Consider the following 14,178-nt stretch of genomic DNA (forward strand, 5'->3'; position numbering starts at 1 on the left):
AGTCAGAAATACAAATATACACTGTGAATCTGGATGGCTGGATAGAGGGAAATGATCATGTTCAAAAATGTATGTATATACCCGTACACACACATCTCCTTCTATGGAGTGGGACAAGAATGATATTTGGAATCAAAAGTAAATGATTTTAAATTCTTCTCAGTTGTGAGCTACGAAACCCTTAGACACTTCTATTTCTTCATTTATAAAGTGGGCATAACACTATTCACCTTGTGAGACTGATAATTAAGTAAAATCCAGAGTGGCTCTCAAAATACAGTTTGTGATCAACATCACTTGGGAAGTTTTTTTTAACACAAATTTTCACCCCTCACCGCCCCCACCACGCTCCCCACCGCCCCCCCCCCCTTCAGCCTTCTGCAAAGCCTGGGGTGATTCTCCACTGGTAAAGTTTGCGGGCCACTGAAATGGAGTACATAAAGCCTGATGGGTACTCAGTAAATGTAGCTGCTGTTACTACACTGTGATATTTAACCTCCTCTTGTCCTAGTTTTCAGTGAACCTTAAGGAAAGCTTGTCCTTTATGGTCCCCCAATTAGGTTCAGTTCAATAGCATTCACTGAGCTGAAAGTCAATGCCAGGCAGTGAGCGTGGGAATAGGGTTCACAGTCCCTATCAAGAGATACCAGCCTCCTTCTGCATCACATGTCTCAGCGTCAACTATGAAACTACTTTTTCTTGCCCAGACAACTCCACAGATGGTTTCACTGAGGATTTAACCTCAGTGCTTATCAAAATGGGCTCCTGTAGCCTGAACCCCCAACAATACTGGATACCCTTTGATTAGTGGTAGTGAGCATTACAACCCTCTCAGATAGTGAAAAGCAGCAGTCACCTTAAAGGCCACCTAGTCCAGTCTCACCCATTTCACAGGGGAGGAAACTGAGGCCTAGGGATAGAGTACAGCTAGCCGATGAAGAAGTCTGCAAAGGTATCTGGCCCTGCATCTGCTTGCTTTGAGACTAACAGCCTGACTCACCATGGTGGTATTTTGATAAATGACACCAGGCACTCTCACTGGCTTAGATTGATTGACGGATTAGAAATAGCCATCTGCCCTTGCCAGGAATGAAAGCAACAGAGACATGGAAGCAAAACCTTCAACAGATTTATTTTACTTCAAATGGAACATATCATAAACAATTAGACTATCTGCTATGGTTTTTAAACAGACAGATAGTCTGAATGGTCCTATCTAGACACACCAGTCCCATTGTAAAAGCCCCATCAAGCAGGGCTCGGCTTCCCACACCTGTAATCCCAGCTACTTGGGAGTCTGAGGTGGGAGGACTGTTTGAGCCCAGGAGTTTAAAACCAGCCTGGGCAAAATAGCGAGACCCTGTCTCTAAAAATAATAATAAATTAAAGCTCCAGAAAGACCTCTACAGTGAATCTGACCCCTCCCTCCCCGGAATGAACACTAACAAAGAGCTGCTACTAATAGCATTTCAAACAGTTACTGGAAAAAAGTAATGACTCATTACATGTTCATTTTTATTTAAAATAATTTAACAAAGGTAGAAATATTTAGAGAAAAAAAAATCTCCCATACCCCAAAGAGAGAAACAGGGTTAACATTTTGGGAGGGAGACAGAAGGGAATCATGCTATAAACAGCTTTCTCTGTCTTTTCAGAATTTCTTTATTTATGTTTAAACCTCTAAAGAGGTTTAATTCTTTCTTGGGTATCAATTGCCTGTGATCAAGGAGTAATCATATTGTTACTAATACACTCTTGACAGCTTTTGGTCATGCAGTTCTGAGCAGTTGGAAGATAAAGTTCTTAGTTATAGCTTCTAATACTCATAAATCTCACCAACAGTGTGGGGCCCCACTGGAGTTCCCACTCTCATCTTGACTAAGATGATTTACTCAGCTTGCCCACAGTGCTGCCTCTTGACATTCTGAAGCCCTGGGGAATTCCTCCACACCCTCTGACTTCCTGTAACTGAGCACTGAGGCTCAGTGCATCTCTATTTAGCACTCCTCTTACTGTCTCATATTTAACTAGTGTTTCCACTGGATTGCAGAAGTTTTGAAGGCAGAGCAGGATTACATTTTTCTCCTCTTTAAAAAGAAAAGAAAAGAAAAGAAAAAAAAACCCACAGTGCTTTCACAGAGCCTCAAAAGAACTCGAAATACTTGCTGGCATTGTACTGAATATTCTCAACCTTTTCCCCCTACCCAGATACATCCACAACAATAAAGTTGGAGCAAGGTAGAGAAAAGTCAGTAGATGTTTATAATGAAAGCATAGAAAACAAATCAGATTAAAGCACTATTAATAGCAGACAAGAATCGTGGGCTATCCTATTGCTAATAACAATAATAGTAACATATAACTGTGAACCTTTATTATACACTAAGCATTTCCTATACATTCCTTCACTTATCCTCGTCTATGTGGCAGATGTTCCATTATCCCCACTTTACACATGAAGACACCGAGGCTGGGAGAGATTAAGTAGTTTCTCCAAAGTCACCTGCGAGAGAGGAAGGAGCTGGGACTCTAATTTTGCTTTCTCTGACTTCACACCATCCCATTTTTCCAGAATCAAGAAAACGTGAGCACTCAGGAATATTTTCACATTTTAAACTTTATTCAAAAAGCAGCACATAAGATATATCTTAGCACTAATTCCATGCAATCACCAAATTTTCCTAAACACCAGTAGTAGTAGTAATTTCTTAGAGTCGCTGTAAGCTCCTTAACTGTCTTCTGAATTAATAAGGAAAATTAAATTATGTTTTCTAGACTTTGCATTAGTATATTTCATTACTTTCCAAGTTTTCAAAAATTGGTGATCTGAGTAGAGTGAATTCACCTTGTCTAAGCCACTTAGGGGCTTAGAGACTCTGTTATCTTAGAAATCTTCACCTTAGAATTCTACCTATTACATTATACAATTAAACAAACTACTTTTTTCTCATGCATTGTGCCAATCAGCCCCTTAACTGAAAAAAGATGACCCTTGGAAGCTTAGAAGAGAATTGACAACGAATACTTCTTTTGCCAGGTCTTTGGGCTGGGATACAAAACATCACGTTATCTATGAATATATTGTGGTCCCTCAGTGAAAGCTGTCACCAAATATTGCAATAAAACTAAGAAAACTTTTGAAGTGGAATGCATATTTCTGCCCAGAAAATGCTGGATGCAGAACAACTAGTTCACTGCAGACAACTGTTTGCTTTAAAATGTAAGCAACATGCCCAGCTCAGGACTGAAGTGGCCAGAGTGCCTACTTTATCAGAATGGCATAGCAGTCCAACAATTTAGCCTAGAGAGAACAGAGGTGGAGAACAAAGAAGAGAAGTGAAAAAAACAGACCAGCCCTTCTGTTCTACATGACCTTCTTTCCCGTTTTGCCAATCTGATTTCACACATAGTGACTCATGGTGAAACACAGAAAACATGGGAATTGCATTCAGATGTGTAGAGGTTAGTAAGACTTAGTTTTCAAAAGCAGCTCATTCTCCATTAACACTGTAGTCGCCTTCCATTTCATTTCACTTAGATTGGCATCTGCACAGCTGCCAAAATTTTTCTCTAAGTCAGAGAACACACTCCTAGGTAAACCTTCAAAAAAGGTATTTCGAAGGAGGCAGCTTCTCTGCTGCTAGAGAAGGCATTGCCACCTCCCTTCAGACAGGGGATTTCCGCTAGTTGCTTTCTGTCATTTCGTCTCTATTCTGCACTCAGTCCCTTGTTCTGTCTGGAGGTTCCTGTTTTCCTGTACCCAACCAAGAGCCAATGAAGAAGTAAAGAGGAGCAAACACGCCCGCCCACTCCCAATTTCCTTTGCTCTGCTGTCTGCCAACCGCAAAGCCGACCGAGACGGAGCCGCTGTCAACTCTTCAACTCAGCTCAGCTGATCGGTTGCCGCCGCTGCCGCCGCCAGATTCTGGAGGCGAAGAACGCAAAGCTGAGAACATGGACGTTAATATCGCCCCACTCCGCGCCTGGGACGATTTCTTCCCGGGTTCCGATCGCTTTGCCCGGCCGGACTTCAGGGACATTTCCAAATGGAACAACCGCGTGGTGAGCAACCTGCTCTATTACCAGACCAACTACCTGGTGGTGGCTGCCATGATGATTTCCATTGTGGGGTAAGTGGGGTCCCCCTACCCGGGACACTGATCCGGGGCGAGCACGGAGGGGCCTCGGGGTGCAAGATCCCGGGATGTAGAGACGCTCTCTGACCACGCTCAGCGCCTGCCCTGGCAATTCTGCAAGCGGCCAAGCCAGTGGAAACTTGTTTGCAGGGCGAGGCCGCAGTAACCTGGGGCCCCATTTTCTGCACCAAGGGCTGAGACTTGAGGGGTGCCCTAGGGGAAAGAGGACGGGGGAAATTTGCCAGCCGCGGGGAAGAAAAATGAGAGTTCCCCCACCCCCCTGCCCCCGCCCCCGTGCCAGGATCGGGCTCTTGCTGGAAAGATATTTGTAGCGCCCTCGTCTTTTAAAAATAAGAAGAAAAAGGAAAGTGGTGTAAACCTACCCTGGAGCTGGCTGGGGCGGCAGGGTGTGGACCCGGGCTAGTGTAAAAAGGGCAACCAAGTGGCGACGCACTTTGCTGCTTTCTCTGCCTAATGCCTGCCACACCGTACAGTAAAGCTGAGCTTGGGATCAAAAGGGGGGGTGTCTCCTGGTGGCGCATCTCCCATTGTGGGGTAAAGGCTGCCATGACTCTGGGAAGATGGCCTTCTGGCATTTTCTTCCAGCAGTGGCCAGGCGTGGTCACTTTCTCTGTCTTCGCTTCCTAGCCTGAGGTTTCAGTGTATCAGAAGGCCTTTTCAATACCTGATACTTAACAAAGTATCCTGTGTTGAGACTGCATGTACACCTGCTTTCCTAGAAACCACCTTTCCTTCTAGTTCACCCTTTAAGAAATGCTTCTCTCGCTTATGCAGGATGGGTGGTGATATTCTCAATCTTGCTGATTATCTCCTACACATCTTTAAAGAAAAAGCCACCCTCAGACTTTATAAAGGACTCACTTGCACTTAAATGTCTGACATTTCTATTTCAGGGCAGACGTAGAGGGAAGAAGCAGCAAGCTGGCTTGGGAGAAAAGGGAGAAATTTGCACTTGAAGGGTGTGGGAAAGGGTGAACAGGGTGGCTTCTTCAGTTGGCTCGCAGTTAATTGGCTTATACATTGAGCCACCTCTCTGTGCCTGGCCCCATGCCAAGCTCCAAGCACACCAAGATGAATCAGACTTGAATTCTGGCCCAGGGGCTCCTGGCAGTTGTTGAGAAGCTAAAGGAGCAAACACACAGCACAGAGGAGAGGGGGAGACTTCACAGTTTCCGAGTATGGTACACAGCAATCACCCCCATGCAGAGGTGGAAGCCCACATGTGGGACTCTATACACAATCGCACAGATCCTTCTTCTGCATTGCTTAAGGAATTCTTAAGGAATTGCATTCTGGGAATGGCTTGGTGTATAGAGGGCACAGGCTCTGAGTGGACTCGGAACTAGTGTGGCAGCCAAGGTACAAGTTATTCAGGGCAGGGCGGGGCAGGCCCAAGGCCTGAGGCAGCTGCCTTCTGAACCTTCCCTCAGCTCTGTGCTTCAGGCTGCTTTCCTGGAACACTAAAAAATTTCTTTTTTTTTTTTTTTGAGACTGAGCCTCATTCTGTCGCCCAGGCTGGAGTGCAGTGGCGTGATCTCGTCTCACTACAACCTTTGCCTCCCGGATTCAAGTAATTCTCGTGCCTCGGCCTCCAGAGTAGCTGGGATTACAGGCACGTACCACCATGCGTAGCTAATTTTTGTATTTTTAGTAGAGACAAGGTTTCACCATGTTGGCCAGGTGATCTGCCCGCCTCAGCCTCCCAAAGTGCTGGGATTACAGGCATGAGCCTCTGTGCCCGGCCAAAAATTTCTTTTTAAACATTTTTATTATTTATTTACTTTTGAGACAAGGTCTTGTTCTGTTGCCCAGGCTGGAGTGCAGTACTGTGATCACAACTCACTACAGCCTCAACCTCCTGGGCTCAAGCAATCCACCTACCTCAGTCTCCCAAGTGGCTGGGACCCCAGGTGCGTGCCACAAAGCCTGGCTAATTTTTTTTAGAGATGGGGTCTCACTATGTTGCCCAGGCTGGTCTTGACTTCTGGGCTCAAGCCATCCTTCCACCTTGGCTCCCAAAGCACTGAGATTGCAGGCGGGGGCTACCGTGCCTGGCCAAAAAAGTCTTTAAAACAAAATAAGTAGTAAATAGGTTTGCATCAATTTTTGTTTTTTTCTTTCTCTTTGCAAAGAAGCAGGAGGGCATCTTATCTGGTGATCTAGTTATGGAGGTATTTTCTTGAGGTAACTTAGATGTGGGGCAAAGTTTGACACAGACCAATAATTAAAAAAAAAAAAAAGTCTATTTTCTTCAGACATGTGTGCTGCCCAGACCAGGCACAAGCTCAGACAGCCTTGCTGCTTTTGATAGAATCCATTTTTCACTGTGAAGGCCAGGGGCCAGCCAGCCCTTTGACTAAATATAGCTCCCTCAGTATTGTGCCTTAGGCCACTAACTCAGGTAGTTTAGGGGTGTTGGCCCTCCTCATTTTCCTTTCAAATAAGAGTTGTTGGTTGTCAATGAAAATTTTGAAGTGAAAAAGTGAAAAGTAGCCATGAAGTTTTTAAAACTTATCCTTATTTTTAAAAACTTACAAAAGATACAGGCTAGTAGTAAAGGTTGATTTGAAAATTATGTGGATAAAATGTGAAATTTCCTTCATACTTCGGTAAAAGTTTGGTATATAACCCCTAACTGTTTTCTATGCAACTATAAGCACAGTCAGTAGTTTTTTCCACCAGTTGTTCTCTTTTCTTTCTTTATCATTTAATAATATAAATAAAGATTTATTGAGTGCTCTGTGTGTCAGGTACCTTGCAAAGTATTTTACCTGCATTATGTCATAGAACCCAATTTTAAAAAACTGTTACTTTTTTTTTATTATTAAACCTGAGGCTCAGAGAGGTTAAATGATTTACTCAAAGTCACAAACTTATGCTTGTGCTCTTAACTACTGTTCTGTCTTCCTATGAGTCACGAGGAAGAAACCAAACATCTTCAGAGTTAGGGAGCGTCCTTGATTCCAGAACACTTCTCATTCTAAAGAGAACTATCCTCTTTCGGTGATGCTAGTAGATGGGTAGGTCAGAGCAGTGCTGGCAGCTGTTCATCTGGATCCTCCACAGACTTCTCTCTAGTTTCTTAGAATATCTTGGTAGAGTATATGTGAAAATGTGACCTGGATAAAAGAGTGTTCAACAATGGTTCCATCCCCTGCTGGTGAGGAGAGCCTCAAGGGCATCGTAGGAGTGCTCTAGCCTCAGCTCTCCAATGTTGGAAACTGGCTTAGATGAGGATAGAGAGGGCCTCCTCTTCAAGATTTCAGGAAGGGTGAGGGAAGAACATAGCAAATACTATCTAGATCCAGAAACACTGGAAAAAACTGCCCATACCAAGACGGAGATTAAGAGGGATTAGGATAGAGATAAATCTGTGTTTAAACTTCTGATCAGAAGAGATTGAATTATTTAAAAGGAATAGCATGAATAACAGGCTAGGAAACTTGTGTTTTGCTGGAAATGCCTTTGGATCCTTTACATCAAGAAGGAAAAGTGTCTAAGATCGAAGTTGCCATAGCTTACCTTCTGCATCCTTGATGTGAGACGTTTTGGGATTAAGATATTCTTTTCACATCACACACAACAATAGAAGTCTCTACCTTGATCTTCAAAGTGAAAAACAAAGGCAACACCTAATGACACTTGCAATTTAAGTACTAAGCGTGTGATACATTCTAGTTGTGGATGAAAACTTCTTTGTGCTTAATGGAATGCCAAATGATTTGAGCTGGAGAACTCTGTTCAGTGTGTGAGCCATGGAACAGCAGCATCTTTCGCCTGAGAGCTTGTCAGAAGTGAAGCATCTCAGGCCCCATTTCAGACCTACTGGGTTAGAATCTACATTTTAACAAAAGTCTCAGATGATTCATAGGTACATTAAAATCTGAGAGGCACTGGATTGGTCTGGCTCAAAAGAAAATTTAAATAAATATACCTATATGCCCAGGTGTCACCTTCCGTGATTCAAAATGTATAGTTCTTGGCAGGGTCCAGGCATCTGTTGTTTTTTTCTTTTTCTGTAACTTCCTAAGTGATTGTGATTATACACCCCTAGGAGAAATACTGATCCTCTTGAACCCCGTAACTTCTGAAATGTAAAAGCTCGAGGTCACAGGCTAATTGGAACTAAAGCTGCTAATAATGGGAAGTGAAATATTTTTTCCATTAAGCCATATTGCAAATTTTCTAAAGCTCTTGATTAACCAAATTCAACTGCATCCCTGACTCTTACAACATTTGCAATGCTATTGCTGTCTTATTCTGAAAAGTTCTTTCCTGGATGGGTATAGTGGCTCACACCTGTAATCCCAACACTTCGGGAGGCAGAGATGGGAGGATTGCTCAAGGCCAGGAGTTTAAGACTAGCCTGGGCAACATAGTGAAACCCTGTCTAAAAAAAAAAAAAAAAATTATTTTCTGCCATTAGAACTCATATTTTCTGGTGTGGCCTCAGAATCACCAACCACACACAGAATTTGCAACATATAAAAATGCCTCTGCTGCTTCTCCAGCAAGAGAGCTGCATGTATTCTTATGTATATACATTTGTGCCTCCCCCTTTAGATAGAACCATGTAGCTGCTGAAGGAATGAGCCCATGATTTCTCAGCTGAAGTAACTCCTCACCATGTGGCCTGATCATTTGGCCTATGGAGATGTTGCAGGAGGGTGGAATTGACAGCTGCCACTTTATGCTTTCAGTTACTCAAGATGGTAAGGAGTTTCTGGAAGGCTGGTAATTATAAGTTTGAAAACAGCATTAATGTAATCTTTTCAAAATGAACGTGGCTTGGTGGCTCTGTAATATGTTCTAGGCCTGTGGCTCCCAGCATCTGGTATTATGAAATGTTCATATTGTTTGTACCTTTAAATGCTGTAAAGATGAAGAACCAAGTTTCCAGTTGGTAGAGGAAAAAAAGCGTAAGGCAACCCTGGGAGGCTCTGGATCAGAATCTATTGAAATGATTGCAGATAGAATGAGTTGCAGTCTGTTTATACTAAAGCAAGTGGAAATGTTTTTGAGATTAGTCAGCTTCAACACCAGTTCTACAACATTACTCTTATTTGTGTTGCTTCATTCATTCAATTAACAAAGAGTATGAAGCACTTACCAACTTCTCAGACACTGCTAGGAGATAGTGAAGAATAGGACAGCTGTGATTCCTGCCTTCACGGAAAGGCAGCAAGACCACACTGAACACATGATAACTAATTTGTATACAAGTATAGCAAGTGTACAGAAATACACACCTACATAAACACATCCTTCTCAACCTGACTTACCTGATCTCCCCTGTACATTATTATTCCAAATTCCAAATCTCTCAGGTGTTGGGAATAGGGGAGGCATTGAGTATGTAGACAGGAGAAAGGTTTTTTAAATTTTACTATCCTAACCCACAGCTCAGATCCTTCTATTCCACTGAACAAATACTGAGCACCTACCATGTGGCAGACACTGTCTAGGCCCTGAGGATACAGTCAGGAGTACAACTCCACCAGCCTTCCCAAATCCTCCCAGAATTCTCCTGCCCTTCCATGCCCATTTATTTGCATTTGAGGCTGGCACCTGTCTTCCTCTGATGGCTTATGTGTTTCTTCTGAATACAGAACTTTAAGAGGTCTGTCAACACACAGTAACATTTTAATCTCAAAATCTTTATCTAGGCTGGACATGATGGCTCACACCTGTGATCCCAGCCCTTTGGGAGGCCGAGGCGGGTAGATCACCTAAGCTCAGGAGTTTAAGACCAGCCCGGGCAACGTGGCGAAACCCCATCTCTACCAAAAATAGAAAAAATTAGCCTGGCGTGGTGGCATGCATCTGTGGTCCCAGCTACTTGGGAGGCTGAGGTGGGAGGATCTTTTGAGCGTGGGAGGCGGAGGTTGCAATGAGCCAAGAACGCACGCCACTGCACTACAGCCTGGGTAACAGAGTGAGACCCCGTGTAAAAAATAAATAAGTAAATATAAATCTTTAATAAGGATTGTTTTTCATTAAATAACCTCTGACAGTGTATGTGTGTATATGTGTGTGTATGTACGTGTGTGTGTGTGTGTGTGTGTGTGTGTGTATATATATATATATATATATATATATATATATATATATATATATATATTTTGAGACAGGGTTTCACTCTATTGCCCAGGCTGGAGTATGGTGGCGCAGTCATGGCTCACTACAGCCTCTACCTCCCTGGGCTCAGGTGATCCTCCTGCCTCAGCATCCTAAGTAGCTGGGACTATAGGCATGTGCCACCAGCCTGGCTAATTGTTGTATTTTTTTTTTTAGAGAAGGGTTTTTGCCATGTTGCCCAGGCTGGTTTCGAACTCCTGGGCTCAAGCAATCCTCCTGCCTTGGTCTCCGAAAGTGCTGGGATGACAGGCGAGAGGTATGCCTGGCACACCTTTGATACTATTTATGTAACTTTGTTTATCTGAACTTCTCTCCCCTCTCCGTCCAGCTTTTTTTTTTTTTTTTTTTTTTCAATGTTGCCTGCTACTTTTGGCCTTTGGTTGGTAGTTTCTGTTTCCTTTCCCTAGGTAAGGATTTACAATGATTCTAGGTAAGTGTGCAAATAAATGAGTGTATTTTGGATTCCTGGCCCCCTGTCTTAGAAAGGAGAAGCTCTCAATCAGCTTAGGGACAGAGAGCTCTGTACAGGAAATCCAGTTCAAAAAGGTCAAGACCCGTTCTTGACCTACCCACTTAATATCTAATTAAGCATCAATATTGGAAATTTTGTATTTTTTATTTTTTGGACAAATGAATTCTATCCTTATCACTCAGCTTCAGAAAACTTAACCCTTAATACCATCCTCTGTCTCTTGAAATGAGCGTGGCTTCCTGTTTCTGAGAATGCCTTCACCCTTAATACCATCCTCTGTCTCTTGAAATGAGCGTGGCTTCCTGTTTCTGAGAATGCCTTCAAGCCCTGTAATTTTAGGCAAAACCTTCAGGCTAACAACTTCAGGTTTGCAAGCATTCATCATTGATACATGATAGGATTTCCTGGCCTTCCTTCTCGTTATGCAATTTGCTAAAGGAGACACCTGGAAGGCAGAAAGCCCTGCTTCTTCTAATCTGCTTCATATCTCATTGGTGCAGCTTCTCCTTGTCTCAGAGGAACAAAAAGAATGCAGAAATTGGGGGTTAGTGAGGGGTAAATAGACAGGAAACTTGTGAGAAGGAAGTCTGTGTTACCAAGCTCGTTAGCATTTGTCCAGCCCCTGTCTTCTCTCCACAGCTCTGTAAGAATTTGCCATGTGACAGTTCTCAGTAGCTTTTGTTTGTTTTGTTTTGTTAAGACAGAGTCTCTCTGCATCGCCCAAGCTGGATGCCATGGCAGGATCTTGGCTCACTACAACCTCTGCCTCCCAGGTTCAAGCGATTCTCCTGCCTTAGCCTCCAAGTAGCTGGGATTACAGGCACGCACAACTATGCCTGGCTAATTTTTGTATTTTTAAGTGATTACAGGCACACACAATTATGCCTGGCTAATTTTTGTATTTTTAAGTAGAGACAGGGTTTCACCACGTTGGCCAGGCTGGTGTCGAACTCCTAGCCTCAAGTTATCCCCCCACCTCAGCCTCTCAAAGTGCTGGGATTACAGGTGTGAGCCACTGTACCCAGCCTTTTTTTTTTTTTAATTTTCTAAAATCATTCAAGAAGAACAGTTTGTAAACAAATATCTTTCCACTTCTGTTCCCCAAAAAGTATTGGTTGTTAAGAGTAACCATGGGTTGCTAATTGTTGAAAGCAGTGATGAGCATACATGAAGATTCATTATACATTATTCTCTCTACCTATGTATATGTTAGTTTTCCATAATGAAAAGTTAAAAAGGGTTTTATGAAGTCTAATCAGAGCTTTGTACACAACTATTATTTGAAGCTCCGTCACTGTGGGAAGCGTCAGATTTATGGTTTCTAATCCGAGTCCAACCTGTTGTTTATTAAAAACAAAAGAAAATCTGGAGGTTCCTAAGGCATGTCTTAGTATGAACACTTTTAACATGCCAACTGTTAAAAAGACAATGGTTGGTTTGGATGCGAGTGTTTAATTTGTGCCAAATTACACAGGATACAGTAAATATTTAGGGAATGGCAAGAATGCAATAAATCCTCTAGGCCTTCCTAATTCAGTTGGTTAGGAAAATCTCACTATGACCTTTCTGTAACAAAAGAGACAGGCTCCTGTTCAGTTTTACCTACTGTACAGTCTCCTTTATTCCATGATCCTTAGGCCAAGGAGACACTGTTCTCATTTACTCAAGATGAATTTGTGTCCAAAGCCCACATTTATGCCCATAGTCAAAAACAGCTCTCCACTTTGGGAACCTGAGGCAGGCAGATCACTTGAGGTCAGGAGTTCGAGACCAGCCTGGCCAACATGGTGAAACATCGTCTCTACTAAAAATACAAAAATTAGCTGGGTGTGGTGGCGCATGCTTTAATCCCAGCTACTGGAGAGGCTGAGGCAGGAGAATTGTTTGAACCAGGGAGTCAGAGGTTGCAGCGAGCCAAGATTGTGTCACTGCACTTCAGCCTGCCGACAGAGCGAGATTCTGTCTCAAAAAAAAAAAAAAAAAAGAAAAGAAAAAAATTAAAAATTAGCCAGGCAAGCTGGCACTCACCTGTAGTCTGTAGTTTCAGCTACTCAGAAGGCTGAGGAAGGTCACTTGAGTGTGGGAGAAAGAGGCTGCAGTGAGCTATGACCATGCCATCATAATCCAGCTTGAGTGACAGAGGAAGAACCTTTCTTGAAAAAAGAAAAGAAAAGGCATATGGAGCTGTGCTCTGGTCAGAGAGACTGAGGAAAGGCTGGCTGAGCTGAGACTTGAAGGAGGGTGGAGTGAGGCCTGTGTGCAAAGTATCCTCTCTGCCTGATTCACCTCACCCTGAGATGGCAAAAGGCAAAGTGAGTTCTGGGGTAGATAGAAACCCTGAGTGGATGGGGGTGCAATCAGGAGATGGTGTGACAAACCTGGCAGGTAGGCCAGCTGCTAGCCCTGAGAGTTCCCTCATGCTAATTACTAAGGCACTTCTTCCTCTCCTAGCAGTTACCGCCAAAGCCAAATTTTGGCCTTGGCTTCTGGAGTGTGTGACCTGGATTCCAGGCCCCACTTACCCCCTCAGCCAGGCACCAACTCCACACCTATATACAGTGGCCCTGGCTGCAGAGGCAGGCAGGGGCCAGACCCTGCGAAGCCTTGTAGAATGTTTAAAGAATTCTGTTTTTAGTTTAAGAACAATGAGAAGCAAGAAAATGGTTGGGTGGGTTCATATTTGCAGTGATCCCTCTGGCTGATTAAGGACCACAGAGAAACATCGCCAGTTTAGAGAAGTCCACCATGAGTATATTGTTCCCCACTTTTTCGGTGAGTCAGCCTTCCTCAGAAACCACACTTCGAAAATAGCTTTTTCGGCTAGAAAATTGGAACTCAGTGCAAAGCTGCCTGTACTCCTCAGGAAATATTTTGCTGCCTCTTTGGTGGTTCTTTTTGGCCTTGCAGCCTGACAGGAGTCACCAAATGTGGCCTTGAGTTGATCCGAGGATTTCTGTTATGGCAAACTTTTATTGCCAACTTTGCAATTGGTGGCCTTGGACAAATTTTTTAACTTGTATATTCTTTAGCTTGCTTACGTGTAAAATGAGGTGGGTTAGCAAGATCCTTCCTAGCTCTAAAATTTTGTGAGATTTTTTTTTTCCCCTTTCAGTAACTTGTGGTAAAACTATAGATATAGCTACTGAATCACGTTGGCAAGTTTAGGACCTGTATCCACACCCACTAATAGCCACCTTGTTTCAGAGAGAAATGAGAATGCAGAGGGATTTTCCAGGATGATCCTTGGTTATAGTAGGTTACTTAGAGTGTGGGGGAAATCCTTAAAGCCGGTTAACATGACAGAATGGGTTCTACTGTGAGTTGCTGCCACAACTGGCACCCTTGTTTTCTTGTTTCTCTCCTGGATCCCTTTGGATATGTTTCTTCTCTGGGCCTCAATTTAGTTATCTG

The 14,178-nt window shown here is 43.3% G+C and overlaps 1 protein-coding gene across 1 annotated transcript in view; it reads left to right on the forward strand.

Annotated features, from left to right (window-relative positions):
- The window catches only part of ARL6IP5 (ADP ribosylation factor like GTPase 6 interacting protein 5), a 25,025-nt gene continuing 10,847 nt past the window's right edge, over positions 1-14,178 (forward strand). The window contains exons 1-2 of the mRNA XM_003811582.5: positions 1-69; positions 3,724-4,130. Of these exons, the coding sequence (XP_003811630.1) occupies positions 3,955-4,130 (176 nt within the window). The 5' untranslated portion in view covers positions 1-69; positions 3,724-3,954. The remainder of the gene's footprint in view (positions 70-3,723; positions 4,131-14,178) is intronic.

The sequence above is a fragment of the Pan paniscus genome, chromosome 2 (genome assembly GCF_029289425.2).
Source record: "Pan paniscus chromosome 2, NHGRI_mPanPan1-v2.0_pri, whole genome shotgun sequence".
In the NCBI taxonomy this organism is placed as follows: Eukaryota; Metazoa; Chordata; class Mammalia; order Primates; family Hominidae; genus Pan; species Pan paniscus.